The 26,292-nt window shown below is 62.9% G+C and overlaps 6 protein-coding genes across 6 annotated transcripts; 3 read left to right on the forward strand and 3 right to left on the reverse strand.

Moving 5' to 3' along the window:
* Nucleotides 1-3,330: 3,330 nt before the first annotated feature.
* On the forward strand, nucleotides 3,331-6,252 carry B0H18DRAFT_909209 (glycoside hydrolase superfamily; the record flags this gene model as incomplete). The annotated part of the gene is made up of 9 exons (XM_048041535.1): nucleotides 3,331-3,568; nucleotides 3,637-3,930; nucleotides 4,011-4,217; nucleotides 4,275-4,390; nucleotides 4,446-4,531; nucleotides 4,586-4,725; nucleotides 5,260-5,404; nucleotides 5,501-5,720; nucleotides 5,791-6,252. Coding segments are annotated over exons 1-9 (1,719 nt in total), but the record flags the coding sequence as incomplete, so codon positions are not given.
* Nucleotides 6,253-8,326: 2,074 nt separating this feature from the next.
* Nucleotides 8,327-9,220, reverse strand: B0H18DRAFT_1211829 (fungal fruit body lectin). Its single transcript, XM_048036433.1, has 3 exons — nucleotides 9,057-9,220; nucleotides 8,943-9,002; nucleotides 8,327-8,880 (listed from the first exon to the last, which is right to left on the reverse strand). Exon 3 carries the CDS (start codon nucleotides 8,873-8,875, stop codon nucleotides 8,432-8,434), a length of 444 nt encoding a protein of 147 aa, XP_047892624.1. The 5' UTR covers nucleotides 8,876-8,880; nucleotides 8,943-9,002; nucleotides 9,057-9,220; the 3' UTR covers nucleotides 8,327-8,431.
* A 3,604-nt stretch (nucleotides 9,221-12,824) lies between these two features.
* On the reverse strand, nucleotides 12,825-14,040 carry B0H18DRAFT_426935 (uncharacterized protein). Its single transcript, XM_048038064.1, has 3 exons — nucleotides 13,897-14,040; nucleotides 13,447-13,841; nucleotides 12,825-13,391 (listed from the first exon to the last, which is right to left on the reverse strand). Exons 2-3 carry the CDS (start codon nucleotides 13,764-13,766, stop codon nucleotides 12,977-12,979), a joined length of 735 nt encoding a protein of 244 aa, XP_047892625.1. The 5' UTR covers nucleotides 13,767-13,841; nucleotides 13,897-14,040; the 3' UTR covers nucleotides 12,825-12,976.
* Nucleotides 14,041-18,440: 4,400 nt separating this feature from the next.
* Nucleotides 18,441-19,057, reverse strand: B0H18DRAFT_427005 (uncharacterized protein). Its single transcript, XM_048038065.1, has one exon. It carries the CDS (start codon nucleotides 18,996-18,998, stop codon nucleotides 18,492-18,494), a length of 507 nt encoding a protein of 168 aa, XP_047892626.1. The 5' UTR covers nucleotides 18,999-19,057; the 3' UTR covers nucleotides 18,441-18,491.
* Nucleotides 19,058-22,575: 3,518 nt separating this feature from the next.
* Nucleotides 22,576-23,082, forward strand: B0H18DRAFT_427019 (uncharacterized protein). The gene has a single exon (XM_048038066.1). The coding sequence runs from the start codon at nucleotides 22,695-22,697 to the stop codon at nucleotides 22,989-22,991; it is 297 nt and encodes a 98-aa protein (XP_047892627.1). The 5' UTR covers nucleotides 22,576-22,694; the 3' UTR covers nucleotides 22,992-23,082.
* A 744-nt stretch (nucleotides 23,083-23,826) lies between these two features.
* B0H18DRAFT_1119913 (uncharacterized protein) lies at nucleotides 23,827-25,863 on the forward strand (the record flags this gene model as incomplete). The annotated part of the gene is made up of 6 exons (XM_048034018.1): nucleotides 23,827-24,028; nucleotides 24,104-24,277; nucleotides 24,339-24,791; nucleotides 24,876-25,088; nucleotides 25,272-25,768; nucleotides 25,828-25,863. The coding sequence occupies 6 exons, from the start codon at nucleotides 23,827-23,829 to the stop codon at nucleotides 25,861-25,863; spliced, it is 1,575 nt and encodes a 524-aa protein (XP_047892628.1).
* Between the last annotated feature and the right edge of the window lie 429 nt (nucleotides 25,864-26,292).

Below are 26,292 nucleotides of genomic sequence, written 5' to 3' on the forward strand. Positions count from 1 at the left end.
GGTGGTCGGAGACTGCAGTCCTACATGTCATCACCTGTCGAGTGCTGCTACCTCACTCTGGAGCCTGCAGGCGATGTCGACGACAACGAAGACATCACCGCGAGCGCGGGCTACATTATCAGATGGTAAGCGCACATTGCGATGAACTCTGATCGGGGTATATCACAGCGTCGACTCGCGTCTTCGTACGTCTTCCGTTGGTCCAAGCCCTCCTTACCTCTCGAGGCATTCCAGCTGTTCTCTGACAACAGAATGTGTGATGTCATGCCTCACGTTCGCTCTGTGATCATACTATACATCGCTGACAAGGATTATGTTCGATGATTTACTCATCACCCCCCTCGCTACCTAACCAGAGCAGAGTTTGCATCGGCGCAGGACGACAGAATGACTCTAAACAGACGACAGGCCTGCCGGGGCGATGCAGAGATGCACGATCGAGTGATCGTATGGTCAGACGCACACTCGGAGTACGTATGGACCGCTCTCCCAGTGTGGTTGTCTGTGCACAGTGGCGGCCGACGCAAGCTCTTACTTCATACCGACAGGCATCCCCGAGCACGTTCCTCAGGCGCGAGGCGTTCGTCCGAGACCGACTCCTTGCCCGGCAGCGGAGACAATCGACTGCGCCATTACAACCCCCACCCAAGGACTCCGTCCAGGCTGTCATACAGCATCCGTGTTGCGTCTCAGCCAAGTCAATCCCACCACACATCCGCGTAAGCACCGACAGCCCACATGTAGGGCGAGCGCTTGCGTGCGTCTGTGACCACAGCCCCCACTGAGGTACTGACATTCGGCCTCCCCGTCGACGGTTCCCCGGTGCATGCCCGCCTCCCTGGACTCGGACTGGCCGGCGACTCGGCGAGGAATGTTGCCGCGGGTCGGAGTCGAGTGTCGATGCTGGCCCGCGGCAACACTGCTCGATCCCCGTGTCTTCCTGCGATCAGTCGTGGGTGGGGCGACGCGTCAGCCGCAGGTCGCGTCGCAAGCCGATCATGGGTTCTTGTACCTATGCCCTCCCCTCGGCGGCGTAACACGGCGGAGCTGTCTCTTTTGTGAGGGGGAACCAGACACGTACAGTATCGCGAGGGTAGAACCTATCTACAGCCGAGCGGCCGGTTCCACATTGGTTGAGTGAGATGCTTCCGTGGTGGCCCAGTCGCCAGTCGCAGTCGGGGAGACACCCGTTCGCGAGTGGACGCATGAAATCACAAGTTCACACACAAGTCATCGGCATACACGTACGTATGTACGTGGTAGGACTCCGAGGCGGGCTGCGGCATCTGCATCACGACCCAGGTGCGCAGACCCGTTCTCAGACCCAGCCCCGCCCGTGCGGTGCTTCGGGTCCGACAGACGACGCCCACCCACAGGCATACACACACCACGTACGGGAACACCTCCGGACCCCTAGATGAGGCGCGTCTCGTATGTACGCCCCGGATTCAGAGTGCGGACTGATACGGCTGCCGCCGGCGCACTTGTCCTCCCGGGTATACGAAAGCGTAGAGCCTTCCCCGGCCCGACGACGCCGCGCGTGAGCTTGCGCGGTCTCGCTGCGAAGGGCGAGCCCGGGGAGGGAGCAAGTTATGTAGTGCGGTGCGCGGCAGGAGGCCGTGCTCGAGGGTGGCCGACGCCGGCTCTGGGGCGTCGCGGGCGGATGTCAATTTCAGTATAGGTGGGTGAGCGGGGAGCAAAAGCCGCGACGGCCGAGTCCCTCCGCCTTCGCGCCTTCAAGTTTCCTGTTGCTCGGTTGCCGACCTGCCGTCCGCGAGCGCGTGCATGCATCCGAGGCGAACATCGAAGCAACGTCGCAGGAGCGCAGCGGAGGGTCACCGCGCCCTCTCCAGTTCAGCCGCGGGGACCCGGGGAAGTCCACCAGCGTATCGCCCCCGGCGAGTGCCAGCCCGCCATAGCTGGGAGAAGGAGAAGGCCGGTCCTACGAGCCTGGAATATTCGCGGGTCAGTGGCGAGCTGGGGTCGTTCCTGGGCGTCCTGCAGATCCCCCAAGTAACCGAAGAGCGAGGCCGCAGTATGCACGAGTGCAGTCCCAGCCATTTCCGCGCCGTCTGACAGGGCTGACGGGAGAAAGAAAGCGGAGGTAGCGGTGCCAGTCTCGCACGTCGCTGCCTGAGCGTGTTCGACTTTGAATTTGAGGTCAGAGGCCTGCCGATTCAGAGGAGCGAGCATGCGACCGGCGCGTGCGCAGTCGCTGTGTGTCAGCAGCAGGCATGCCTGGTCGCGGGCACTAAAGACATCGCACTGAGACGTGCAGGTGCAAGTGATGCGGGCCCTGTGGAGTGAGCCTGCGAGTCGTTCTATCAACAGATCAGGGCGCCGTACCTCGTTCGACACTATTCTTATCGCACCGCGATCCCTCGACGCCCCGCCCAGGCAGGATTTTATTACAGGCTCCAGCGACCATGACAGTGGGAGGCTGAGAACGGGGTGAGGCGTTGGCGAGGGCCCGCCAGAGGATCGGGTTGAACGTTGCGAGAGCGAAGGAAGAGGTTGAAACAAGGTCCGCCGCACGAAGCGCGGTGCACAGAGTGATCCGAGCCGCCTGCTGCGACGCGCTTCTAGGCTTGTGCCGCTGCCCAGAGGACCAGCGGGCGCACCCCTTGGTGTGCGCGACGCGATAGCAGCTCGTAGAGGAGAGGGAGCGCGGCAAGTCCCCGTTGGAACATATAAGGATGTACGGCGGGAGGCCGCCGATCACCCTCGCGGCGCGCCAACCCCGACATCCCACCGACACGCGGCATCTGCCAGCGGCGGACCCGGCGCCCTCGCCTCGCGCTTCTTCTCGCACGCGCGAGCCCATGACGCCATGCCTGACCCGCACCTGCGCGCTCGCTGCCCTATCTCCGCCACGTGCATGCGATCGACTGCCCTCAAGAACGCGCGCGCATCCAGCCCCACTCCAGTGCGCTCCTCAGCCTGCTGCTGAGCTGCTCCCCTCCGTCCGACACGGCGCCCCCCGCGATGTCCTCTGAGTCCTCCGGCCTCGCGCCGCCCCCGCCCGTCACCGCCCCCGGCGACCGCGCCTCCCTCGGGCGCGCCGACTCCTTCGCCGACTCCGCCGCCGCAGGCCCCTACGTCCCCCCGAGCACCGCCGCCCTCGAGCCCTCCGTGCCCTCCACCCCCGTCGGCGCCTACGCCAGCCCCGCCGCCGCCGCCGCCGCAGAGACCAGCCCGTTCGTCCCCCAGAGCACGAACCCGGACCCGGACCCCGAGGCCGCGCATCGCAAGGAAGCGTCGACCGGCTCGAAGGAGGCGTTGGCGGGGGAGGCGCGCACGGCGGGCGCAGCGGCGCGCCCGTGGTACCACTATCGCCGGCCGTGGATCTGGCTCGTCGGCGGCCTCGCGCTCGCAGCGCTCGTCCTCGTCGTCGTCCTCCCCGTCTGGTTCGTCGCCGTCAAGCCGCACCGCGACGGCGCGAGCGGCGCTGCGGGCAAGGGTGGTGGAGGCGGCGTGGCCGGCGGCGCGGTGACGGGCGGGAACGGGAGCACGGTGACGATGGCGAACGGGAGCACGTTCACGTACACGAACAGCTTTGGTGGATATTGTGAGTAGCGTCGTTTCCCCGCGGTCGCCCTCCCCGCGCCATGTGCTGACCGCGCGCTCTCCACGCAGGGGTGTACGACCCCGCGGACCCGTTCAACAACTCCGCGCGGGCGAACGCGTGGACGCCGCCGCTGTCGGAGCCGTGGAACTTCAGCACGCACCGCATCAACGGCGTGAACCTCGGCGGGCTGTTCGTCCTCGAGCCGTTCATCACGCCCAAGTACTACCAGCAGTACGCCGCGGCGGGCGCGATCGACGAGTGGACGCTCGACACCGCGCTCCGCGCGCAGGCGAACATCACCGCGGTCATGCAGGCGCACTACGGCGCGTTCGTCACGGAGCAGGACATCGCTGAGATCGCCGGTGAGCAGTCTGCCTGCCTGTCTCTCGCACGTCGTGCGCGCGCGCTGGGGATGCTGACGGGCGTGGGGGTTCGTGCGTAGGTGCGGGCCTGACCTGGGTGCGGATGCCGATCCCGTTCTGGGCGATCGAGGCGTGGAGCGACGTGGGCGTTGCGGACGGGACGACGGTCGCGGAGCCGTTCGTCGCGCGCATGTGCTGGAGCTACATCCTGCAGGTGTTCCAGTGGGCGCGCAAGTACGGCCTCCGTGTCAACCTCGACTTGCACACCATCCCTGGGAGCCAGAACGGTCGGTCTTCGTGATCCTTTCGCTGTATTCTACTGAGGCGCTGATCGCGGGGCGCAGGGTACAACCACTCGGGCAAGCTGGGCACGGTGAACTTTTTGAACGGGATGATGGGCATCGCGAATGCGGAGAGGGCGCTGGAGTATATACGTGTTATCGCGGAGTTTATCACCCAGGTGCGTGCTCTGCTGTGTCGCATCTCGTCGCGGACATTCACGAACTGCTCTGCAGCCGGAGTACCAGCCTGTCATCCCGATCTTTAGCATCGTGAACGAGGCGCTCCTGCAGACGATCACGCTGCCTGTGCTCACCACCTTGTGCGTCGCTGTGGATCCATCATCGCTGTCTCATGCTCACTCTGGACTGCACAGCTATCTGAACGCACACTGGATGATCCGGAACATCACGGGCGTCGGCGAGGGCAGCGGGCCGTACATCGCGATCCACGACGGCTTCATGGGCACCGCGTACTGGGCGGGCTTCCTCGAGGGGAGCGACCGTGTTATCCTCGGTGCGTCGCGCTCTCTCGTGCCGGTCGGGAAGCGTTGCTGACGGACTGCTGCTGTGCTCTCCCCCTCACTGCTCTCCCCCTACCGGCAACTGCCGCTCTCCCGTGCCTGCTCCTCTCGTGTGCCCCTGACGCGCGACTGCCGCGACGCGCTCTTCGCCGCCCGCTCGCCGCCTGTCGACGCCCGGTCCGCTTGTGCCCGCCCCGATCCACGCGCCCCGCTTGACGTGTGCTCGTCGCTGCGGCCCCGCGATCGGGTTCTCCGCGCGCCTCGGACCACCACGCCTTCTGCTTCTGCGCTGTGCTGGACGATGACGTGCGCTGCGCCTGCTGCGACGTTCTGTCTCGCGGACGCCACCGCGGATCCGCTGCGCGTCGGTCCCGAACGACGCCCACCCTCGGCCCCGCCGACGCCTGCACCGCCTTCTCCCTTCTCTTCCGCCGCGTGGTCGTCGCCGCTGTGTTCCCTGCGCCTCCATGCGCACGTGGACGTCGACGCTGCATCCTGGCCCTCGTTTCTCGCGCGACGGGCGACAGACACGCACCCGTACTTCGCGTTCGACAATGAGCCGAACAACGAGCCGGTGAACGTGACCGCGAACGGCACGGCGGACGCGTCCGTGTATGGCGGGCAGTGGCCCCAGATGGCGTGCAGCGCGTGGGGCCCGGGCATGAACGCGAGGTGCGTCGCGCGCTCGCGCCTGTCTTCCTTTGCGGCGTGACGGCTTGCTGACGATTCTGTTTGGGGTTTCTGTGCGGGGCTGGACGTTGGGTGCAGTCGGAGCGCTTTCGGTGTGACCATTGCGGGCGAGTTCAGCAATGGGATCAATGACTGCGGGTTGTGGGTCCGCGGCGTCAACATCAGCGCGGCGTACGTCGGGAACTGCGATTACTGGGCGAACTGGGAGTCGTGGAGCGACGAGACCAAGGCGGGTCTCAAGACGTACGCACTCGCGAGCATGGACGCCCTCGGCGACTGGTTCTTCTGGACGTGGAAGGTGCGTCGTGCCCGTTGAGTTTCCCGCAATCCGGCCGGCGACTGACGAGGACGCATCGTTATCATCGCAGATCGACGCCTCGTCGACGAGCGGCACCGTCGAGTCCCCGCTCTGGTCGTACAAGCTCGGGCTCGAGCAGGGGTGGATGCCGACGGACCCGCGCGCGGCGAGCGGGACGTGCGAGGCGCTCAAGGTCGCGCCGGCGCCGTGGAACCAGTCGTTCGCCGCGTACGCGACGGGCGGCGCGGGCGCGGGCGCGATCGCGGCGTCGTCCGTCGCGCAGTACGCCGCGTGGCCGCCGGCCTCGATCAACAACGTCCCCTCGGCGAGCATGCGCCTCCTCCCGCAGTACACCGCGACGGCGAGCGTCGTGAGTCTCCCCGCGGCGAGCACGTACTCCGCAGCGACGGTGAGCACGGGGAGCGGGTGGGCGGACGGGGGCGACGCGAGGGGCGCGCCGACGCCGATTGCGGGGTGTGCGTACCCGGATGCGTGGGACGCGGTGAACGCGGCGGTGCCGACGAGTGGGTGCGGCGCGGGCGGGGCGGCGGAGGTGAGGAGGGAGCTGGTGCGCCCGCTCGTGGTGACGAGCGTTTGAGGCGTGGAGCCCGTGCGCGCTGATCGCTGGCTTGTTGGGCTGGCGGTGGGTGGATGGACGGGGGCCTCCCTGGACTCGCCGTGCTCTTGACCGGGACTGGGACTGGGACTGGCTTTGCTTATATAGATACGTAAGTACACATCCGCGGCCCGCTCGCCACGCTCCTCCCTGGCTTTCTCCACGCATCCCTATAGTGTGCTCGGGATCCGAGACGCCACGCCTCCTCCTCTTGCACCCGACACCCATGCCTACCCGTCCTACCTTACTGACGTGCGCATTTATACCCGATCTACCCCGCGAGCACGAATCACACGCACCGCTTGCTTACCTCTGTACATGACGACTTCGACGATTCTTGCATGTGGCGCTTGCCGGCCACCACACATCCGCGTCTACATCCACATCCACATCTACGCTCGTGTCCGTGTAGACGTTCCGCGTCCCTCGCTCTATCTCTCACCTCTCACCTCTCCTCTCGACGCTTGACTTACACTTCCCTTCCCTCTGTGCCCGCCTTAAGCTTGGGTTAGCTCTCTCTCAGTCTGCTCTGCCGCGCTCTCGTACGTACCGCACGCGTACTTGGTCCTTCTTCACTGGCGAGTTCTGCCTGCGCCCCGGACCCCTATATACCTTTTTTACTCGCTGGATAGATGGAGACGGGTTTAGATTTGGATGCTTGCCTACTTATGTGCGATAGTTGGCACGACGCGTTTGTTGCGAGAGTTATGCGTACGTACTGATATACGAATGATGCGAAGACTCGGAGGAGACATTGTGGATCTGCCTTGGTCTCCTGAACACGTCGACCTGCATGCATGGACTGCGCATTGGCGGGCCCGCGACGGCCAGTGGACGGTGCGGACTCGCAGAAACCACTGTGCATGCATCGGCCTGACTCGGACGGTACGCATACTCGGCAATGCTTTTATACTATGACTGACAGCATACGATGACTTGCGTCAGACACAGTCCGGCGAGTCTAGGTGTCAACTGAAAACAGCCCAAGTAGGGAGCGTTGAAACGTTGAGGGTTGGACGTTGGACGTTGGACTCCAAGCCGGACGTCTGGACGTTTAAGGTTTGGACATCAATGTTTGAACGTTGTGAGCTTCCCTGGAAGAGTTTGAGAGTCTGAGGGTTACATTGTTCACGAATATAGCCAGAGCAATCACTGATCGACCGGAGTGGCAGGCAGGACCATGACGGCACTGATAATATTATCGCTATCAGTGCCAGTGCGGGCCTGAGGCCTGAGGCCTGAAGTCATGAGTGCTGGGGCCACATCATGGTCACGGTGTTGTCTTTTGCATCTTCATTGCTGAGCGCTGAATGCACAGTATGCCCGATTGCCTTAACGATTGGCAGGAAGGTCACAGCTGCAGAAGATTTGGTCTAGTAGGGCCTGCAGTACCATGACGATTCCTCAGGATCGCACTCGCTAAGTACACTGCTCGATCTCGATCGACGAGTGCCAACTAGTAACCCGAGACACTACAGTGTCTACCGCCGTCTCAATAATATGCCCTTCAAGTTGGCACTGGCAGGACTGATCATGATCCGTCTCATCGGGTCAGTCATTGCTCGACGGACGCCAGCATTAATATTATGTTTCTCTCATGATAAAGCACCACAGCACTCCGGGACGCCCGGATATCCGCAGAGCAGACCCCGGGGCATTACAGCTTCAATGAAGCGGCCCGCGGGTCCGACACGGGATGCCACCGCGAGGAGACAGGCCGACTCGGAAACGCGACGGTTGTACTTACGAGTAGGCTACTACATATTCTCCCTGTACTATCAACTAGTGCACTCCTTCAGCTTCAGCTTCATTCTTGAGCCGTCGAGACTTTGCAAGTTCCAAAGACATGACCGTTTAAATACCAGTATCCAAGACCTAAGTTAGCTTCCAATGACCGGAACAGTACGCCCTTTGGCACCGTCATCCCTCCAGAACAACCTTGTCACATAGTATGACCGCTCCGTCATTCACTGACACTACAGTAATGATACACCGTACACGAGCTCTCGTACAGCGTTACATCAACATGGAACCGTGACAGCAACAGCAGCGGACTCTCCCAATCACCCACCGACGACTAGCTCGACTCACACCATCACCCAGAGATCGCGATGCTGACCTGGTACTCCTTCTTCACCGGGTCCTCGTCGGTGTACACCACATTGACCTCGGTTCCCTTGGAGCTCCTCTTTGTAGCCTTCGGGAGATGCGATTCTCGCGCGTTCACATAGATGCCGCTGCTGTCGTAGTACTGGGGCTCGATCTTCATCGCCGTGTCGCCCGGACCGAGGTCCATGACGAGGTCGCACCAGCGTACGTCGCTGTCGATCCCGAGCGGGACAAAGAACTCCTCGCCATTCTTGGGGTTTCGGAAGCGCAGCGCACCCGAGGTGCCGCTCCCGTTGATGGTCAACGTGCGGGTGTCGCTGGTGTTGGTCCAGATGCCCCCGTTGGCGTTGTACCACACGACTTGCTCGACGACCTCAAAAAGCGCATTGCGGTGCGTATTGAGGATAACAACGTGGATGTTGTAGGCCATCGTGACTGTGGTGTGAAATACGCTCAATACCATGGCGGGCTATGTGGGATTCCGGATTAGTGCTCACCTGCTGTGTTGTTGGATTGAACTGCGATGAACAAATTGAGTGCGACAACCGATTATGTAGCTGTGATGAGCTTGTGAGTTAGATAGTATGCACTGTGTTGACCTATACACTCACCGAGGAGACACGAGGGCTCTTCACTGGGGACCAACACCTCGTTGAGGCAGCATTATATAGGTTTCCTGAGAGTCATTGTCGATGCTTTCAAGACGAAGTTAAGTTCAGGGGTGTCACCCCCTGATGAGTTCAGTTTCTTCCAGACCCACCATGTGTTCTTGCTGTGGACGCGGCAGGACGACCACACTGGCAGGCTGACCACACTGACATGCCGCCGACGCTGGAAGGGACTTGAATCGTAAAGATGCGCTGAACATTCTGGAGGTGAGACCTTGAGCAGCCCCGGCTGTACATTTGTCCCATGAATAGCTGTCAATATGTCAATAATCAGCGGGAAGCATCATCATGGTCAGACTGCATACCATGCAGGCCGATGGTAGTGGGCTCGCGCTGCCCCGCGCCATTAGGATTCACGACCATGAGTGAGATGTAGAATCACGCCGATGCGGCAATACATACCACAAGTTTGATGTGAGTCCTCGGCGCCGGGGAAGTAAAGTTGCGAAGAGTCAAGAATGTCGCGGCCGTAGTTTGCCATACAATACGGAAACCCGGAAAAGCCATGGACCGGAACCTTGTGTCGTCGGTCTACGCTTCCATCTTGCCTCTTGTCAAGGGAGGGAGGCCCAGTCCGGTCGCGAAGCAAGCAAGGGCTAGCATGAAGTACATTGTGCCCCAGATACTACAGGAGATCGTACAACACCGGTGGCCCGGGATGGTACCGGGTACGTCCTCAGCGGGTCTCCTCCTCGGTCGGTCGGTAGGCCTTCTGGCGCGCCATGGATTCGGGTTTGTAGTGATCCAATGCACCGTACAGTTTGACAGTTGAACCACCGTTGAAAGTATGATGTTGACCACTCTGTCGAACATACGTCAAGCATTCACGCAGCGAGTCCCTCCGAGTCCCTTTTAATCTGAAAAAAAGCCGTAAGTCCAGGCTCATCGTTGATCTGCAAGCACTATCGTACCACCCCTCCTATGCTCCCTTACGATACCAAAGGATCGATTCAGATCCCATAAGACATGGCCCAGCACCGAGTTCACGCAGCTGCACGACGATCTGTGCTTGCGCGCTTGAAGATCAATTCCGTCAGTGAACGAGACTCTGGAAAGACGGACGACTCGCCGGTCTGAGTCGTGTGGTAACCTGCCATGGCCTGCCCTGAAGAGAGCAGCCAATTGGCAGCCCGTTCGAACAATAGGCGGGTAGCAGATGCTTAAGTCGAATGGATGCAAGGCATCGCAGATTTGTTACGCCGGAGACGAATGCCACAATCGCTCACATACCTGTTGATGCGGTAGTGAATTGGTGTCGACTACTTCAATCTTGTCCCGACGGCAGTAGTTCGAAAGAAGATAACCTGTTGGCCTGTTATGGTTAAACACTGGCACATTAAGCTGCGGAAGTCTTCACTCATCCGGTAGTAGACGGTCGCCGGTGTGCGCAACACGCAATTCCGCGCCGTTTCAGCATACCTTCAATAGTGAGGCGAGCCCTCAGGAGCCCGCTATCGGGCTTTCGCGCCTCACGAACTGCGACTGAATATGTATGGGTGGGTCCTGGCTACCCATCTTATTGGTTGAAAGGAACTCGCCGAAGACTCCGGACAAGTCTCCCAACGGCGCATTCTACACACAGTAACTCAGCAGTGAATCGCCGTCTGCTGCCCTGAGCGCAAGGCATTCCGCGCATCTATTTCCGTGCGGCAAGCTGCGCATCTCGAGATGCTGACCTCTCTACCATCCCAGATACGCAGAAGGACGTCAGCGACCTAAATAGCGCACGCGCGTGCAATGCACAGTCGGTACAGTCAGCAAGTCACGTCTTGAGCGCAGCCATGCCCCGCGCGTCGTCCTCGGAGGAACTCAAACAGGCCAGGCATGCGTGCGGCCCATGGTCCGCGCCTCCCCGCGGGTGAGACGAGCCTGACATACAAGTACATATAGGCTCCCATGGATCCTGCATCTCGCGCGATCGTCCGAATCGCGCATCTGGATTCTGGACGTGCCGTCCCTCAGACTGCAGGCCTCGTGCACGCAATCTGCGGGCATGCAGTGAGACGTGCGGGGTGCGTTCCGTGGTCCGTAGCTAGTCGGCGTGAGGCCTGGGCCCACGTCAGCGAGGCAACCTGTAGATAGACGGAGGACGTGCGTGAAATGGCTGCGAGCCCGAGGGTTTATCTGATAATGACATCCTTGGCTCGGAGGAGGCGATATACGTCCGCATTGGAAGCGCGAGGTGGTACTCAGAACTGAATAGGGTGGTTGGTATTGTCGAGGATAACACCTGCAATGTAGCACGACCCACGGCCCTAAGTCAATAAGGATAACGCATCAGTTACATCCTCACGGAATTCGTCAAGACAGCCAAACCTCAATCGGTCGTCCCAACGTGGACCAGCCGGCCAATGCGAAGGCCGTCCGTCACCCAAAGAGCCCGACCCACGAACGCAGCGCCTGGGCACGCAGGCGACGAAACCATCTTTCCCTCGGACGCATGCACGTCCCGGCACCCAACAGAGCCGGAACACGAGCGAAGTGGATTCGTGGAGGTTCCTGTGATACATTGCCTATGCCGCGTCATCGAACACCACTCTAGAAACCCGCGAACATAACCTACGTGTATATTGACGTGGGCGTGGGCCCAAGGCCGCGGACGTCCAGTGCAACGACGGCACGGGGAGCCTGAGGGCTCCCGCGCCGGCAGAATATGTCAATTCGGAGCCTATCGGAGGGACGGGAGACTGGACGTGACCTGCGGAAGTAGGTTTGCGTGCGCGGATTTGAGTTCAGGTTCAGATGAGAGTTCTCGGATGTCTTTTCGAGTGAGAAGAGCTAGGGTAAATGGCAGTGGAAGACGGGGCGTGCCAGGAGTGCGGATGGATCACCTCACCGCGCGAGGTGAAGCGTGAGGTTCGCCTGGCAAAGTAGTTCGAAGTCTCGAAGCACCAGCCTTCGGCTTCCTCTCTTCGTTTTCTGAACATGGGCGCAGCAGCTCAGCCTAGAGAACCTCGCGCGTCCGAGATGGGAAAGCCTCCGAGTCGAGGTGAATCTCCGGGGAATACCCTACTGGGCCGCTCCCATCCCCTCCCGAGTCGCCTCCTAAGGGCGGGCGCGTACGCGTCACGCACCATCGCAGTCGAATCGCGCATCGTGCTTCTCGAGATTGGATCGCAGTTCAAGTTCAGCGAGCGGATGGGGGGTTAAGATTAGGGAGGAAGCGCGCCCGTCTGCTTCTAGATCCGTCTTCCCGCGTTCTCGCTTCTTGATGGGACGTGCGCCGCGGCTGGCTGGCCGATTGCATGCCACGACGAGACGGGTCGTGCGCCTATCCGGGCGTGAATATCAGGATAACGACAGAGGGTTCTGTGTCATGCCGCTGGCATAAGCGGGTGGTAATCCGGATGTGGCGGGCGACAAACGTTGACGTGTCGAAGTCGGGGATGTACAGCGCAAGAAACAGTGGAATTTCCGTGCTGTCACGGAGTGGCCTGCCGGGGCCCCTTCGCCCATCGCGTCTTCCTGGCGGAGTGGACATGCTGAAGAGATCCTGACGATTCAATCTAGTGCAGGTTTCGTCAACGTCTCTCCTTCGACCTGCGCGTTCCAGAACAGGTTAGGATCATTCTTGCTGTCAGTAAAGCTCATGGACGACGCACCACTGCGCCGGCTGGACGCATCTGTCCGATCGAGGGACTCGCTGTCCGCTACGTAGAAGAGGCTAGAAGGCGCATCACGCTTCTCCTTAGCCCGGAATCCACGCCCCCAAGCTGCACTTCTCGGTAATGTCTACATATATTGGTGGGAAACACAGATGCCTGTGAGATTAGAATAGGGTGGTGCGCCACTAGCCCGGTGGCCATCCGGATGACGAGATGCAGAGATGCTGCGTCGAAGGCCGTGCACTAGTGGCCCTCCGTTCAGATCAGCGAGCCCCATGACGCATCATGCAAGCCACCACGTCGACTCGAGCGCCATGCAGACACTGCGGTCTTCGTCAAAGTCGAGAGCAGTGTCCCAACAGGATGGGAATGCCTGAGAGTCGCACGCTTCTCCATGGGCGACGTCCGAGTCGCCGAACACGCGGGAACAGATCTGGACGTCCTCGAGATGATGCACACGTCCGGATGCTGAAGTAGCTCGCGTGATGGGCCACCATCCGCCTCCAGTCGGCATAGAACGTCCAGAGGCAATCGATAATAGCGTCTTAATTGACGAAGCCCGGGAAGGCGGCCGGAGGAACGAGGCCACATCTGAGCGAAGAATCGCAGCCCGACGGGGATCGTCTCGGACTCGCGACATTCCACCGACTCGGAGACAAGACAAGGAAGGACACTAGCGAAGGGAACGGCCCATCAGAAACGCGGAGGTACTCGTGAGGGCGACGTACGAGATACGTAATGATCCTGCACAGCTGATCTTGCCAGTGGTGAGTAACGGCAACGGTTCTTCGCGGAAGGCGTGCGTAGCGAGCCTCATCAGAACGCTCGCCAAATAGTCTGCACGGGCTGGAGGCGCGCAGAAGTGTTTGCGAAAGGGGGGGCATGCCTTAGACCTGAATTGTACAAGACTTATGCGGGAGACCGCCCAGCACACCGGGCCGTCAACGAGACCGCACGTAGACACAGCATCTGCAGCGACGTACTTCGCGCAGGCCCGCGACGCATCGAGACATTCTGCCCAGATTCGCCAGAAAAACGCAGCAAGCATAACGACGAGATGTACGACCCTCTGCGGAACAAATACTCGGACAGGACAGTGTCTCCAAGGCTGCACGTCCGGCACCTGGGCGATATACTTTCTCAGATAGCAGCAGTAGTAAGAACAGAGCGCGACTCACTATGCCTAGAACGCCCCTGATGGGCTCCGAAGAAGTTTCAGGGCAGTATCGAGCTGTGTCCGAATTCGCGTCCACATCCAAGTCACAACCTGAACCACAAGCTCGAAGGCTCCCAACCGCGGGAGCCCGCTCGAGCTTCAAACCCAGGGCGTCCGCCCGCCGCCAGGCTCCAGCGGCTCAGACATATCGTACAACAGGCCCCAACGAACCAAGTCCGTAGCGGGGCCACCTTCTCAGTTCTGGAAGGCCGCGTCCGCGTCCGCGCCCTGCCGCGCGACTCGCCGGCCCGACGCGCATCAGCGCAAGGGAGCCGGCGACTCAGTAGTCAGTGCCCTGGGCAGTCCACGCCCGGAAGTTCAATACATGGTCGATGGTGAGCAGCCAGCGTACCGACGCACGGGCGCCCCGGCCCCGGGCAAACGTGCGGAGGCCCGCACCGCGCATCTCGCGACGGCAAGCGTGGACGCACTGGCAGAGTCTGATCGAACGCAGGGTCCGTGTTCGGCCACCCGTTCAATCGACGGGGCCCTTCGAAATCGCGCTGCGAGCCGGCCGGGGTCCAGGCGGGTTTCTCGAGTGCGTGCGTACGCCCAGACTCGGACGCGAGGGCTGGCTTCCCGTCGCCGGCGTCCTTGCGAGAGGAGGGGCGCACGCAGTGCTGCCGCGTGCGGGCCGGCGACCCAGCGCGGATGGGCCAGGGGCTGCTGGGGCCGGGGCGCGCGCAGACAGATGGGAGGACAGGCCAGTGCCGGTGGGGTCTCGGGGGATGCAGCCGCGGAATCGGCGTCGGCAGGAGACGGGCGCGTGCGGTTAGACGGGTGCGTTGGGCCTGTGTATGCGGGCATGGGTTGCTGGGTACGCGCGGAGACGTGTCCTAGAGATCGAACGGGCGCACCACGTCCGCGCGCGGCCGGCCAACGAGGCCCGCGGCGTCCTCGACCCTGCACCCGTCTCGTCGCGCGTCCGGCCACCCAGCGCGCGCGCGGGTGTGCGTCCGAGCCCTCCACGGCCGCCCACACGCCCCGTAAGCTCGCGCCTCGCGCCTCTGGCTCGCAGCGTCCTCGGCGTCGAGTCGCCCAAATCTCGAGTCATGCGGTGTCCACTGTAATTGAGCGTCTGCGGCCTCGGGATTCACGCGCCATCCGTACGTGGGCGGCGGCGACTCACTGCATATGGTTCAGTCACCCCGACGTCGCAGTGCCGTGGGGGACGACACCGCAGGACGGGACGACGCACATGAAACGCGCCGTCCGGAGCCAGTTCGAAGTGCGCGCAGCTACGCCCGCCGCGGGACCCGAACAGTGTCCACTGTCCAGCGCAGGGTGCCATGATCCACCCGCATCAGCCCAGAACCCGAAGAGCCAAGCGCATTAGTGCGAGCCGTGTCGTAAACACGAGGAGCCCGCGCTGCAAGCTTCATGTTGGCTGATCCGTCTGGACGATGCGCTGCGGCTGGTGTGGAGCCTGGGCGCGATGACCCGTGCTGGGTAGGCGACTAGAATGGAGGGCGGGAGAGCGAATAGAGGTCGGCTGAGATGCACTGCTGTCGACGCGGCGACATCATACGACATACCTGCGCGCTCCCTGGCATCCGATGCACCGCAGGCGTGCGCAGACCCGTATCGCAGAGCGGGTGCAGTACTTGGCGCGGCCGAGGTAGGAGGTCGCAGTGAACTGTTTGGCCGGGCCTTGGAACTTGGAGCTTGGAGACTGGCGTGCGCGATGGGTGTACGCGGGTTTCGCTGGCCTACGATCTGCATGCCGTTCCAATCGGTGTCCCGGTACACGGCAAGCGCGTTGACCGAGAGTGACGATGGAACCCTCGCGGTGGCCATCACCGAAGGCGGACAATCGCGCGCTGCACAGACTCCATCAGCGCATCAGTTCGACGAGGCCGGTTCAGGCAGGCGGAGAGATTGATGGAGCGACCGAAGGTTCGGGCTGGGTGCAGTTGCAGTGAGTGATGGGAGGGAGAAGAGAGGACGGGTGGCCGGGGCCCAGAGCGCGGAGGATGGATCAGGCTGGCCCGCTGGGGGCTCGATACGCGGGTGCCCGATGCCGATTGGGATGGGCGATGGGCGTCCCCATCTGTTTTCCGTGTCTGGCACCGTGCATGGAAGGCTCCCGGAACAGCCCGCGCACAGACAACTGCCTGATCGCTCGACCGCCCGAGCCTCTGAGCGTCAAAGAAGCGCCCTGCAGCTCCGAGATCCCCTGGACGGATCCCGTTATTACGCGTCTCCACGCCGTATGCACGTCCCTCCACAGGAAATCCACCGCCGAACGCTCTGATGCTTCGTTCTTGCGTCTCCAGCGCGGCGACCGGCCCTCGACCCGACACAGCGGGCACCGTCCATTTGCGCGGGGCCAATAAGACTAGGCTAGCACTAGGCTGGCTGATGGCGGCATGTGGAGGCGTGGATGCACTCTGCAACGCTTGGAGCGCGGACCCACATGGCGGCGGACGCGGTAGCGAGAACCGTTGTGCCGCTTTGGAGACCGGTGGCGGCGGGCGCGGTGCGCTGGTGGCGGTGGCGCGCCTCACAGATCTCGATCGGTGCTGCGGCAGCCACTCCGTCACATCGATCCTCACTTGCTTGGCCCGCTGGGTACGAGTACACTGGACCGCAAGACGTTCGCATGTATGTGTGGCTCCGCTGGGCTATGTATCCAGTCGACGGACACTCTCGCTATAGATCGCAGTCTAGAAGCGGCCACGAAAAAACTCGCTGCTACGTCTCTACTGGTACCGATCCCAGCATCAGCAAACCACTCGAACCTTCACTCGCAGCCTCCTCACGATCCACAGCGCCCAAGAACACCCGTTCATCCCCCGTGAGAAGCCGCGCCGACGAGCAGGTGGTGGGCGCTGTGTCTCGCTCCAGCCCGGGCGCTTCTCGCAGTGCTTCCTGACGACGGTGCTCGTCAGCCAGTGATATTGCACGGACGCAGAACGGGTGCGCCGTCTGAGCTGCAGTCTGCGCGCGCCGTGGCGAAGAGCGGTTCGTTCCAGATCCCTGCCAGGGGAGCCGTCTCGTCTGTGGAGGATCGGCACCGCCGGACTGGCCCGTGGCGCGCAGGGCGGTGCGACGGCAGGCCCCCACACAAGTCAAGTCGCGCTGAACACACGCATCCCAAGTCCTACCTCCCAACCTCCCAACCTACCGTCAGCATCAGCATTACTCGATAACCAATCTCTGACAGCCCGCCCGCACAGAGATCCCGCGATCGCAAATCCCCAGCCCGCAAGCGCTCCTCCCCCTCCAGGTTCTCCCGCTACACCGTCTCGTCTCGCCCATTTCGGATTCTGGACCTCGCCGTCCGGACTTCTACCTGGAAACACGCGCGCAGCCCGGTCCCCAGTGGAAACCGCGCGTCGTCTCAATCGCGGCCGAGGGAGGACGCTCTGAAGCCGCAAATATGGCTGAAGCTAAACGTTGAGGGGTGGCAGCGGGCGCTGCTGATCCGCGCCGCAGCCACCGCCTGGCCGATGCGTTCGGAGAACGCACCCCTTCTGTGTCTGTGTGTCTGTGTCTCTGTCTATTTGTGTATCCGCGTCCGTGCGATAGGTAGGCTGATCTGAGAACTTCGAGTTTGACGATCTGCGTGACTGCTGGCAGTCGGTGGGGGTCCGGGCGGGATGGACTCGGACTCAGGAGCGCGGCGGGCCGGGCGAGGGTGAGGGGGGTGAGGGTTCGACGCAGCGAGCTAAGTAGTAGTAGGAGGGGTGGACTTGAATGGGCAGGGGAGCGGTTGGTACGGTTTGGTTTCGGCGCGCTGGAAGGGGACGTACTAGTACTAGCATACTTTGATGTCGTACCTAGGAACGAATGAACGAAATCGCTGGTGTCTCGAAACTGCCGTTCAACGAGTCCGTGCGCAAACGTGTCGGCGATGCCCTCGCGGAAACGATATGTTCCTGCTCTGCGCGACAGACAACCTGAGAGTGATACAGTATTATTCCTGGAGCGCCGAGCCGTTGGTGCACTCAAGCGACAGCCTGACAGCTGGTGCCGAATGAGCCATGCATGCACTACTACGTCTGTCCCGAGCGCGCGAGACTGGACAGACTGCGGTCATGGCCATCTGCAGGGCTGCTGCCACGGCTCCACACATCCGTGAAGCTTGTACACTCCCTCGTCCACGTCCGCGTTCAGAGTGAGCAGACAGAGGTGCGATGGCATACGGGTGCGCCCACCGGCACTGGTACTTCATCGACAGACTCCCCGCGTCCAGAACACAGCAGCGCACGCACCGGCATCGTACAGATCCGTGCTGAGGGCACGTCCTCAGCTCGGACGGCCCAGATCTCCCGAGTCGTCGATGCACAGACGTGCGTGTGGTCTGACCGCGAGTGGCGCGACACAGCGTGTCTCCCGCGCGCACGGCCGTCGTCCAAGTTGGCAGATGGGCCAGGGGAGATAGCCTCCGCGTCTCGGCCGACCTGCCACCCATCCCAAGTCAAGTCTGAGCCGAGCCACCTGTCCCCGTAACATCGTGCCAAGTGTGTCAGCGCCAGCGGCGTCGTTACGGAACCAACGGCACCTCCAAGTCGACAGCCCGCAACGGGGTCCCTGTCAGCGGATCCATCCGCGTTAGCCTCGTTCTGGGATCCGGGGCGGACCCAACGAGACAGCGCGAGTCCGCGGGGGCTGCAGGCACTTGAAGCAGTATAGCGGCGGAGCCTGTACCCTCACGGCATCTCCCAACGCATGCCCGTGCCAGTCTGCCACCCGCAGCCCTCTGCATTCCCCCTCGCCTGTTCGGTTGTTCGTCAGACGGGGACGGAGCACCCGGGCGCACGGCGAGTTGGTAGCCTCGCCGGGGATCAGCCTGCCGCGGTGCTGTCCCTGTCCCATGCACTCCAGGGGATCCGGGTCCGGAGATGCGGCAGACAGACAGGCGGCGACTATCGCGCGCTGGGGATCAGTGCCCAGCGCCGGCCTATTCAGTCGTGCAGGAGCCCGCGACATTTTCTGGGCGTGCGGGTGCCGCGGAGTATCATCTTGTGTCTGTGTGAGGTGTCTGGTGCGTCGCCCGCGGAATCGGGCCGGCGGGCGAGCCTGAGCAGCGATGACATACCGAGCTGTGCAAGCGTGCATGCAGAGAGAGGCCTTCTCGGACGGACTTGAAGGACGGCACGCAGTTTTGGAGGGGTCCCTCGGAGCTCGCGTCATCGCGGCTGGGTCGAGCCTCGTCTAACCAATGTGCCTGCAGAGATAGAGGTGGAGGTGGCAGTACGTTGAGCACGAGTGTCCGCGAGCGAACTTGGACCTACGTCACGGCCGTCCGTCCTCCCGAGCGTATCTGCCAACTGCACTCAGGATGTGGCGTCCGCATCCATGTTCAGGCCCCATAAGATTTTTCCGCGAAGCACGGCGACGCACTGGCAAGACGCCAGTGCACGAGCCCGTCATCGTCATGCGGAGGGCGATGCGCACGTACATTGGCACGCCACGGCCGCTCCTCCCGTCCGACAACTCGAGAGCAACGCCAGCACGCAGTGTCCTGCAGGCGGCCGCTGTCCACGCGTCAGAGGGGTCTATAGCACGAGAGGCGATGCACCGACGCAGGTCCGTCCACTCCGCGAGCCGTGGCGGTGAGTAGCGGCCCGACCTTGCGTGCACAGCCACCGCGCCTCCGCGCGCCGCTCCCAACCTGTGCTCCCAAGCTCGCGGCCCGAGCGTGGACTTCCCTTCCCGGCCAGCGCGCCGTGCACAAACCCAGCGAACGACGGTCGCTACGCAGTGCTTTGGGAGCCCGGGCGGTGGCTGTGTCGTGCGCATTGTGCTTGCTCCCTCGCCAGTACTACCTACTCCGAGTCCGCGCGCCACTAGATTATCACTGCCACCCTCGAAGATGTGAGGTGAGCTCCATTCCTGCTACGTCGCGGAGGCTCCTCCTGTCCGACTGCTTCTCATGCAGCTGTTCGTCGATGGGCACATCCTGGACAAACGGCGAAACAAAAATAGAACCGTTTGTGAACATTCGAGCGAGCGCTCGCGAGCCGCGGTGCCGACGCAGCGCTTCCTCGATAGACGCAGACCGTACTCCAGCATCCCGATAGATCCCGCGAGTTTCTGCGGCATGCAGCCGTAGACAGAGTGCCGACACCGTCCGCGCGTGTCGTTCGCTGCCAGCCGCCTGGCCAAGCCCGAGATCGAAGCCAAGATGCGCGCGGGGTCAGTGGCCGTAACCCGAGGGGCGGCCGCCGTTCACGCTCAAGTTGCTCAGTTCGTCCGCCCGCGGGGTGATCCATATACACGAGGCTCGCAGGTCGGGCGCGTCCACGGCGAGCGCCGGGCCCATCACGGGCAGCGACAGCGAGGATCCCGTCTCCGGATATGGGCTTCAATGCCTCTGGCTCTCGATCTCGCGTGACCGGGCTTCTGTGGCGGGTACCCGGCGAGCGTGGGCGGCGACGGCCGGTGGGGAGGTCTGATGGGCTCCGCATCCGCATCACCGTCAGAGTAGTCCCAGCCTCTGGGCTTCGGGTTGACGTCGACGTCGACGCGGCTTCGTCTTCGAGCGGAATCCGCGCGTCTGGGCCTTCTCCCGCACCTTGTTCGCGTTCGCGTTCCCCGCCTGCGCCGCGATTGACTCGCCGCGGCACCCCAGCCTTGGCCAGTTCTGACGCAGAGACAGCTCGCATCGAAGCCCCGGCGTCTCCCGCCGCTCCCGCGCGCCGTCACTGGCAGCGAGCCACGCGGCTCTCGCGTTGCCCCCGTCGGCCCTCCCTCGTGGGCTGGCACAGACGTCGGCGCGACGATTGCGGCGGCGGGTGATGTGGCTTCGGGCTAGATTCGGCCTTCGCACTCGTCGATCGCGCTTGTGGCGCAGACAGCATCCGAGCCAGAGATGGGAGGCGCATTGCCCTTTCGGGCAGCGCCCAATGACAGCACGTCCCGCGACGGCCAACCCAATCGCTGCTCCGTCTGCCCGGGCCCATCGATCAGCGCGGCACCGAGCGTCTGCGCTGTGTCCGTCCGGATTGGCTGGGTGCGCCCGCGTGCTCGCCGTCCTGAATTCATTTAGAGCGGACGGGCGGTTGCGTCATCAGTAGCGGATTGGTTCCGGGAATAGGCCTGGTGATTGGCTGTCAAGGGAGGACCAATGGGCGGCCAGAGAGCCCAAGGAGGGCGCGTCCCTGCTAAGAACGGTAGCGTGGGTCTGAAACGGTCTTTCCAGGCAGGACGCGCCCTATCTGCATCCACCACGAATTCGTCGGATGGCGCAGCAGTGTCATAGGTGATGTGTAGCAGGGCGAGAAGGGCCGGCATGCCCTGTTTCGCTGGTCAGAAACCGTCGACGCGTCCTGCAATTAATCAAAGACGAGAACACGTCGGAGCCAGTTGCGCGGCCTTATGTGGGATTTCCGTGCTCAATGCGCGCGCGGGCGACCTGAATTTGCGAATGGGATGAAGGATCTGTTTGTTGGCGAAGGGCGGGGCCCTCGGGCTGTATGTGCTGTCGTGCGCAAGACCAGGAGCGACGTCAGTCAGATGCCAGTTTAGCCTTTGACAATGGGCTGGCAGACGGCACGCACCAGATGGGCCAGATGTGGCGAGCAGTGGACGGAATCACTGGCCAACCGCATCACGCGTCCCTGCTCGGTGACACCGAGTGCTATCAGCACGGATAAGTTCGCTCCTGTTGCGTATGCGCCTCGCGTGGAGTTGGCGTGCCCTGCAGGACAGCCTAAGGCCATCATTGGCTGAGAGCATAGGAGAGCTGGCGCACCGCGAAAACCATAACAGCCCCCCGCTGATTCGCTCGTGCCCAGCAGCATCAGAGGCTCTCCGCCGCTGGGATCTCGAACCAACGGCGCGCGAACGCGAAGCGACGTCGAGCTAGCCGCCGCACGATAGGCGCTGCCCTTCCCATTTCGTCCATGCCGACGTCGCCCTGCGCGGGCGCCTGGGCGCGTCCGGATCCCATCACGCTCAGACTCGAGTTGGGCACGCGGCTGCGGCGTACGTACTCGACCGCGACAGCATCGTCTGCGGTACGTCAACGCGCATGCGCGGGCGAGATCGCCCTCCGCGCGCCGCGTCGCCAAGATCGCGGTTGCGTCGGGATCGCCAGCTGCTCGCGGTCGGGCACGGCCGCCGGGTCGTCCGAGGCGTCAGACCTGCCCGCCGCGGTCGCGTCCCCCACCAGCCCGCCGCACCGCTCCTGCGCCTCCCCGCGGCCGTCCGTCCCAATCCGGCAAGACCCGCGCCCACGACGTCGTGCGCAGGCATTAGCGACGCGACGCTACTACTACAGGGGAACGCCCCCGCAATCTATCAGCTCGTCATGAGCGGAGGAGCCTACGCGTGATACCACATACCGGGCCACCAATTTGTGGCTGCTCTGGCCGCCGAACGAGGCGGGCGGGCGGGGCCGGGATGGCCGGGGCGGGCTGCGATTGGCGGAGGCGATTCAATTTCGGGTGGGAAAGCACAGGCGCGCTCGCGGGACGCCCAGATGGTGGGCGAGATGTGCTAAATCGGAGGTGGCGAACCGAGATGCGCGGAGCTGCCTTTTATGGATGCATCGTCGAGATTATATCGCCGGAGAGCGGCTGCCGGTGCTGATTGGCTCGTGCGGGGCGCAGCCTGGATGGCTCGGTGCGCGTACGTAGAAGCTAGAGCGGCGACTGCCCACGGCTATGGGCACGGCGGGCGGGCGTGGTGAGCAGGATTTGTCGTGCTGACTGACCCGGGCGACGGTGCTGTGCAGCGTTAACGGTAGCTGTTTTTTTGGTTGTCGTTGTCATTGTTGTTGTTCTGTGGGACGTTGACACAGGGCGAGCGATGGCGGTGTTGCTAGAAGCGACGATCCATGTGTTTTTGTGGGTTCATACGTCGTCGGAGTGGTACAATGCGCTACAGCTGTATTGTCTGCGAGAAGAACAAGGACACAAATTGGGAGCACTGCAACGGGTGCGTACGAAAGCCGCGTGCATCGCCTGTTACGACATGGGGCGCGTTCTGGCTGGCGAAGTGGCTGTCACGGTGCAGGTCGCGAGCTCTGGAACAGGGCTGGGGAGGACGAATTTCGATATGATGCCCGCGTCGATGAGTGGGAGAGCCCGCGGTGTGGCGTCCTGATTCGGGGAGAGGAGGTGCGAAGAAGCCGAAGCGTCGCGCATTGGACGGCGTGGGTGGGCATTCCCTCGCGCGGGTGGCCCGCGAAGGCTGCTGCACACGCAGGTGGCTGCAGGAGGAGGTTGCCGGCCTCGGACACCGAACCAGCAGTGCAGGCGCCGGGCGGGCCGGACCGGGCGCGGACCAATGGGGGGCGGCCCGCGGGCGTGTCGGTTGGTCGCAATAAATGCAGGCGTGGGAACAATGTAATAATGACGGCTCGGCTGCGCGGCGAACTCCGCGCGCGCTAGTGAGATACACACGCACGATCTGCGGGTGCAATAGACTAAATGGCCTCCTCCGTCACCGTGCGCCGCTCCCCGTGCACTGGGAGGGCAGCCTGTGTCTACGTGGACAGAGCATGAGAGCTATGGGGCGAATGGGCGGGGGTATGGGCGGTGTGCACGCGTTGCTGGGACCGCTGGCAGGCCCGTCGCGTGTGTGGCTCGGGGTGGCTGGCGGGGGGCCGGTGGGCTGGGATGGGCCCAAGGGCGGGCGAGATGAAACGCCCCCCGATCTGGAGGAGATGGGATCTTGGGTGCATCTTCTGTGCGCGTTGCTTCTGGCGAAGTGGCGAGTGGCACCCGCGCGAGTGGGCTGGATCAGATCACGCCTTTATTTAATGCACGCCCGGAGATCCTCCCTTCCCGTCCTCGCGTCTATCGCGATTCGCTCCGCCTCTCTTCCAGTCTTCGCGCGCATCCCAGCTCCCTCCCATCCTTGCCCTCGTATATATACGCCCGCCCGACAGCCCAGACACTCGCCCTCCCCGCCCCCGCCCCACCCGAGCTCGCCCCCCATGTCCGCCTCGAGCTCGTCCCGCATCTTCGCCCAGCATGTCCGCGTCTCGTCCACCGACGAGCTCTCCTACGACCCCTCCTCCCGCGGCGAAATAAACGAGACCATCCACACCATCGTCACCGGCCGCAAGTGCTGGAAGACCATGAAAGGCAAGGGCGAGGTCGTCTGGCCGCCCTTTCTCGAGCTGGCCCTCGTCGAAGGTGCGTGCCTATTCCCAGGTCCACCGGTATATGCATATACGCGTGGTATTGACCGCATATGGTCTGCTGGCATAGGTCTGGAGAAGTACCAGCCCGTCGAGAGCCGGACAACACGCGCGTTTGGCCGCTTCCCGATGCGGAACAAGTTCATCTCGGACTACATCTTCAACAAGACCGGCAAGCGGCGCACTCCAAAACAGGTCGGCAGTCGTCTCCAGCAGCTGCGCGACACCGCCGAGGGCAAGCGAAGTGCGTCCCGCCCTCATCATTGTTCGACAAGGACATCACTGACGCGAACATCGATCCACAGTACTGCAGCAGCTGTCGAGCAGGCACATCGCAATGATGCAGCCAAAGTCAGAACCCGTCCCTGACATCTCCGCCGCCTCCGACGCCGTCGCACCACCGCCAGGCCCGCCCGTCAACTACATGACCATCGACATCGTCCCCGACACGCCTGGCAGCGGCTACCCCTCGCCCGCACTGTCGCCGCTCGCTGGCCCGTCCACGGGCCCGCAGGCCCCGCGCCCGATGCGGGCCATCGACCCGACGGTGACGTTCATCTCGCGCACCGCGCTGCAGGCGTACGCAAGTGTGCGCGTCGTGCGCGACGGCCGGACGGTCTGGGCCGAGAAGACCGTGCTCACCTTCCGCGACTCGAGCGTCGTCCCTGCGCCGGTGTACCCCGCCCAGATGGAGTGCACGCTCCTGTACAGCACGGAAGTCGTGCCCGGCTTTTGGGGCCATCTCTGCGAGTGCGGTGGTGAGTGCCGTTTCCCGGATGGGTTTGGTGTGCCTTGTGTGCGAGCGCTGGCGTCTGATGATTTTTCTTCCCCTGTTGTTTCAGATCCTTCGCAGTATGCCATCTACCAGGATATCGTTCGGCTGCCGAATGGCACTGACGCTGCCGCGACCACCACTCAGGCAGGGACGCCCCCTCCCGAGGACATCCTCCTGTCGACTGTGTATCGCTTCAGCATGCACTCGGCATCCTCCCCTCCCCTCTCTCCGTCGACGTCTAGCGTCGACGCGCTGAGCTACTCGCACGAGTCTAGTGTGAGTCAGCTACCTCCATATATTCCGGAGGCAATGCTGACTGACATGCTCTGATTTCTCGATGCTCCTCACCTGGTCCTTCCGCGCCGTCTTACGCCCTCCTTCACCCGTTGCTTCTTCCTTCTCCATCCTATCGCTACGACACCCTCTTCGAGGTCCACCACTTCAATATACCTGATCCACACAGCCCGAAATCGGCTCCGACTATGGCGAGCTCCTCCCTCCCTGCCCATGCTCTACACTCCCTCCTCGCACACCTCCCAACCGCACTCGCACGCTCACTCGCACGCCGCACACCACCACCCCCACACGCCCTCGCCGCTCCAAACGCACACCCACTCCCTCCCGCCGCTGCACAACCTCCCGCACCTGCCCTCGCCCGCGCACCCCCACGCACACTCGCCGCCGCAGATGTCCGTCCACCACTCCCACTCGCTCCCGCAGATCCGCGCGCCGACGGGCTCGCCCGCGACGCCCGGCCTCATCCACCGGCACGAGGAGGGCTACGCGAGCCTCCCGCCGAGCCCGCTCGACCTGACGTTCCCCGCGGGTGTGCAGGCCGCGCAGACGACGCTGCCCAGCCTCGCGTCCCTGCAAACCGTCCCGCCGATCGGAGGCGGGATGTGCGGAGGGGCGGGGTATGCCGGCTATGGCCAGGCGGCGGTGTACGACGGGATGTCTTATGTGAGCCGTCGCTGAGCTGTGCGCGTTGTCGGTGGAGTGCTGACGAGGACCCGTTGCAGACGTTTGACCCATCGAACACCTACGCGGGGCTCTAGGCTGCCTGCGCTTGTCGGCTGCCAGCGCCACTCGTGGTACGGCCCGTCCTCGCCATCGCCGACGTCCATTATATATTATCGCTCGTCAGCTGTTCGTCCTCCCGCGCCTCGACGTCGGCGCCCTCTTGAACACCCTACGCTACTTAATCGCCACCATGGAACCTCGCTCGCATCTCGCTCATCTGCCTCCCGCCGCGCCTCTGTACAAAAGCTGTACCGGATACTCGTGTAATCTCCGCGCCCCGCCTCAGTGCCCGCACGCCCGCCCAACGTTATTTGTGTTCCGTGCCCATCCCCTGTTGCCCCATCTGCCGTCTCACACGCCATTGACGTTCCAGTTCGCTTATCCTTAGACCGCCGGAGTCGGACCGCAGTGTTGTTACTATTGTCAAGCCCATCTTCCATCTTTAAAAGTGTGCATAGTCCCTT

Source organism: Fomitopsis serialis, assembly GCF_022376445.1.
Source record: "Fomitopsis serialis strain Sig1Antser10 chromosome Unknown B0H18scaffold_40, whole genome shotgun sequence".
NCBI lineage: Eukaryota > Fungi > Basidiomycota > Agaricomycetes > Polyporales > Fomitopsidaceae > Fomitopsis > Fomitopsis serialis.

Excerpts from the sequence above, each read along its gene's own strand:
- B0H18DRAFT_1211829 (XM_048036433.1), bottom strand. The coding sequence starts at position 8,875 with ATGGCCTACAACATCCACGTTGTTATCCTCAATACGCACCGCAATGCG.
- B0H18DRAFT_426935 (XM_048038064.1), bottom strand. The coding sequence starts at position 13,766 with ATGCTTGCTGCGTTTTTCTGGCGAATCTGGGCAGAATGTCTCGATGCG. Across the intron at positions 13,392-13,446 it reads GCAGGATCATTACGTATCTC|TGTCCTTCCTTGTCTTGTCT; the intron begins GTACGTCGCCCT and ends TCCCTTCGCTAG.
- B0H18DRAFT_427005 (XM_048038065.1), bottom strand. The coding sequence starts at position 18,998 with ATGCACGCTTGCACAGCTCGGTATGTCATCGCTGCTCAGGCTCGCCCG.
- B0H18DRAFT_427019 (XM_048038066.1), top strand. The coding sequence starts at position 22,695 with ATGGCGGTGTTGCTAGAAGCGACGATCCATGTGTTTTTGTGGGTTCAT.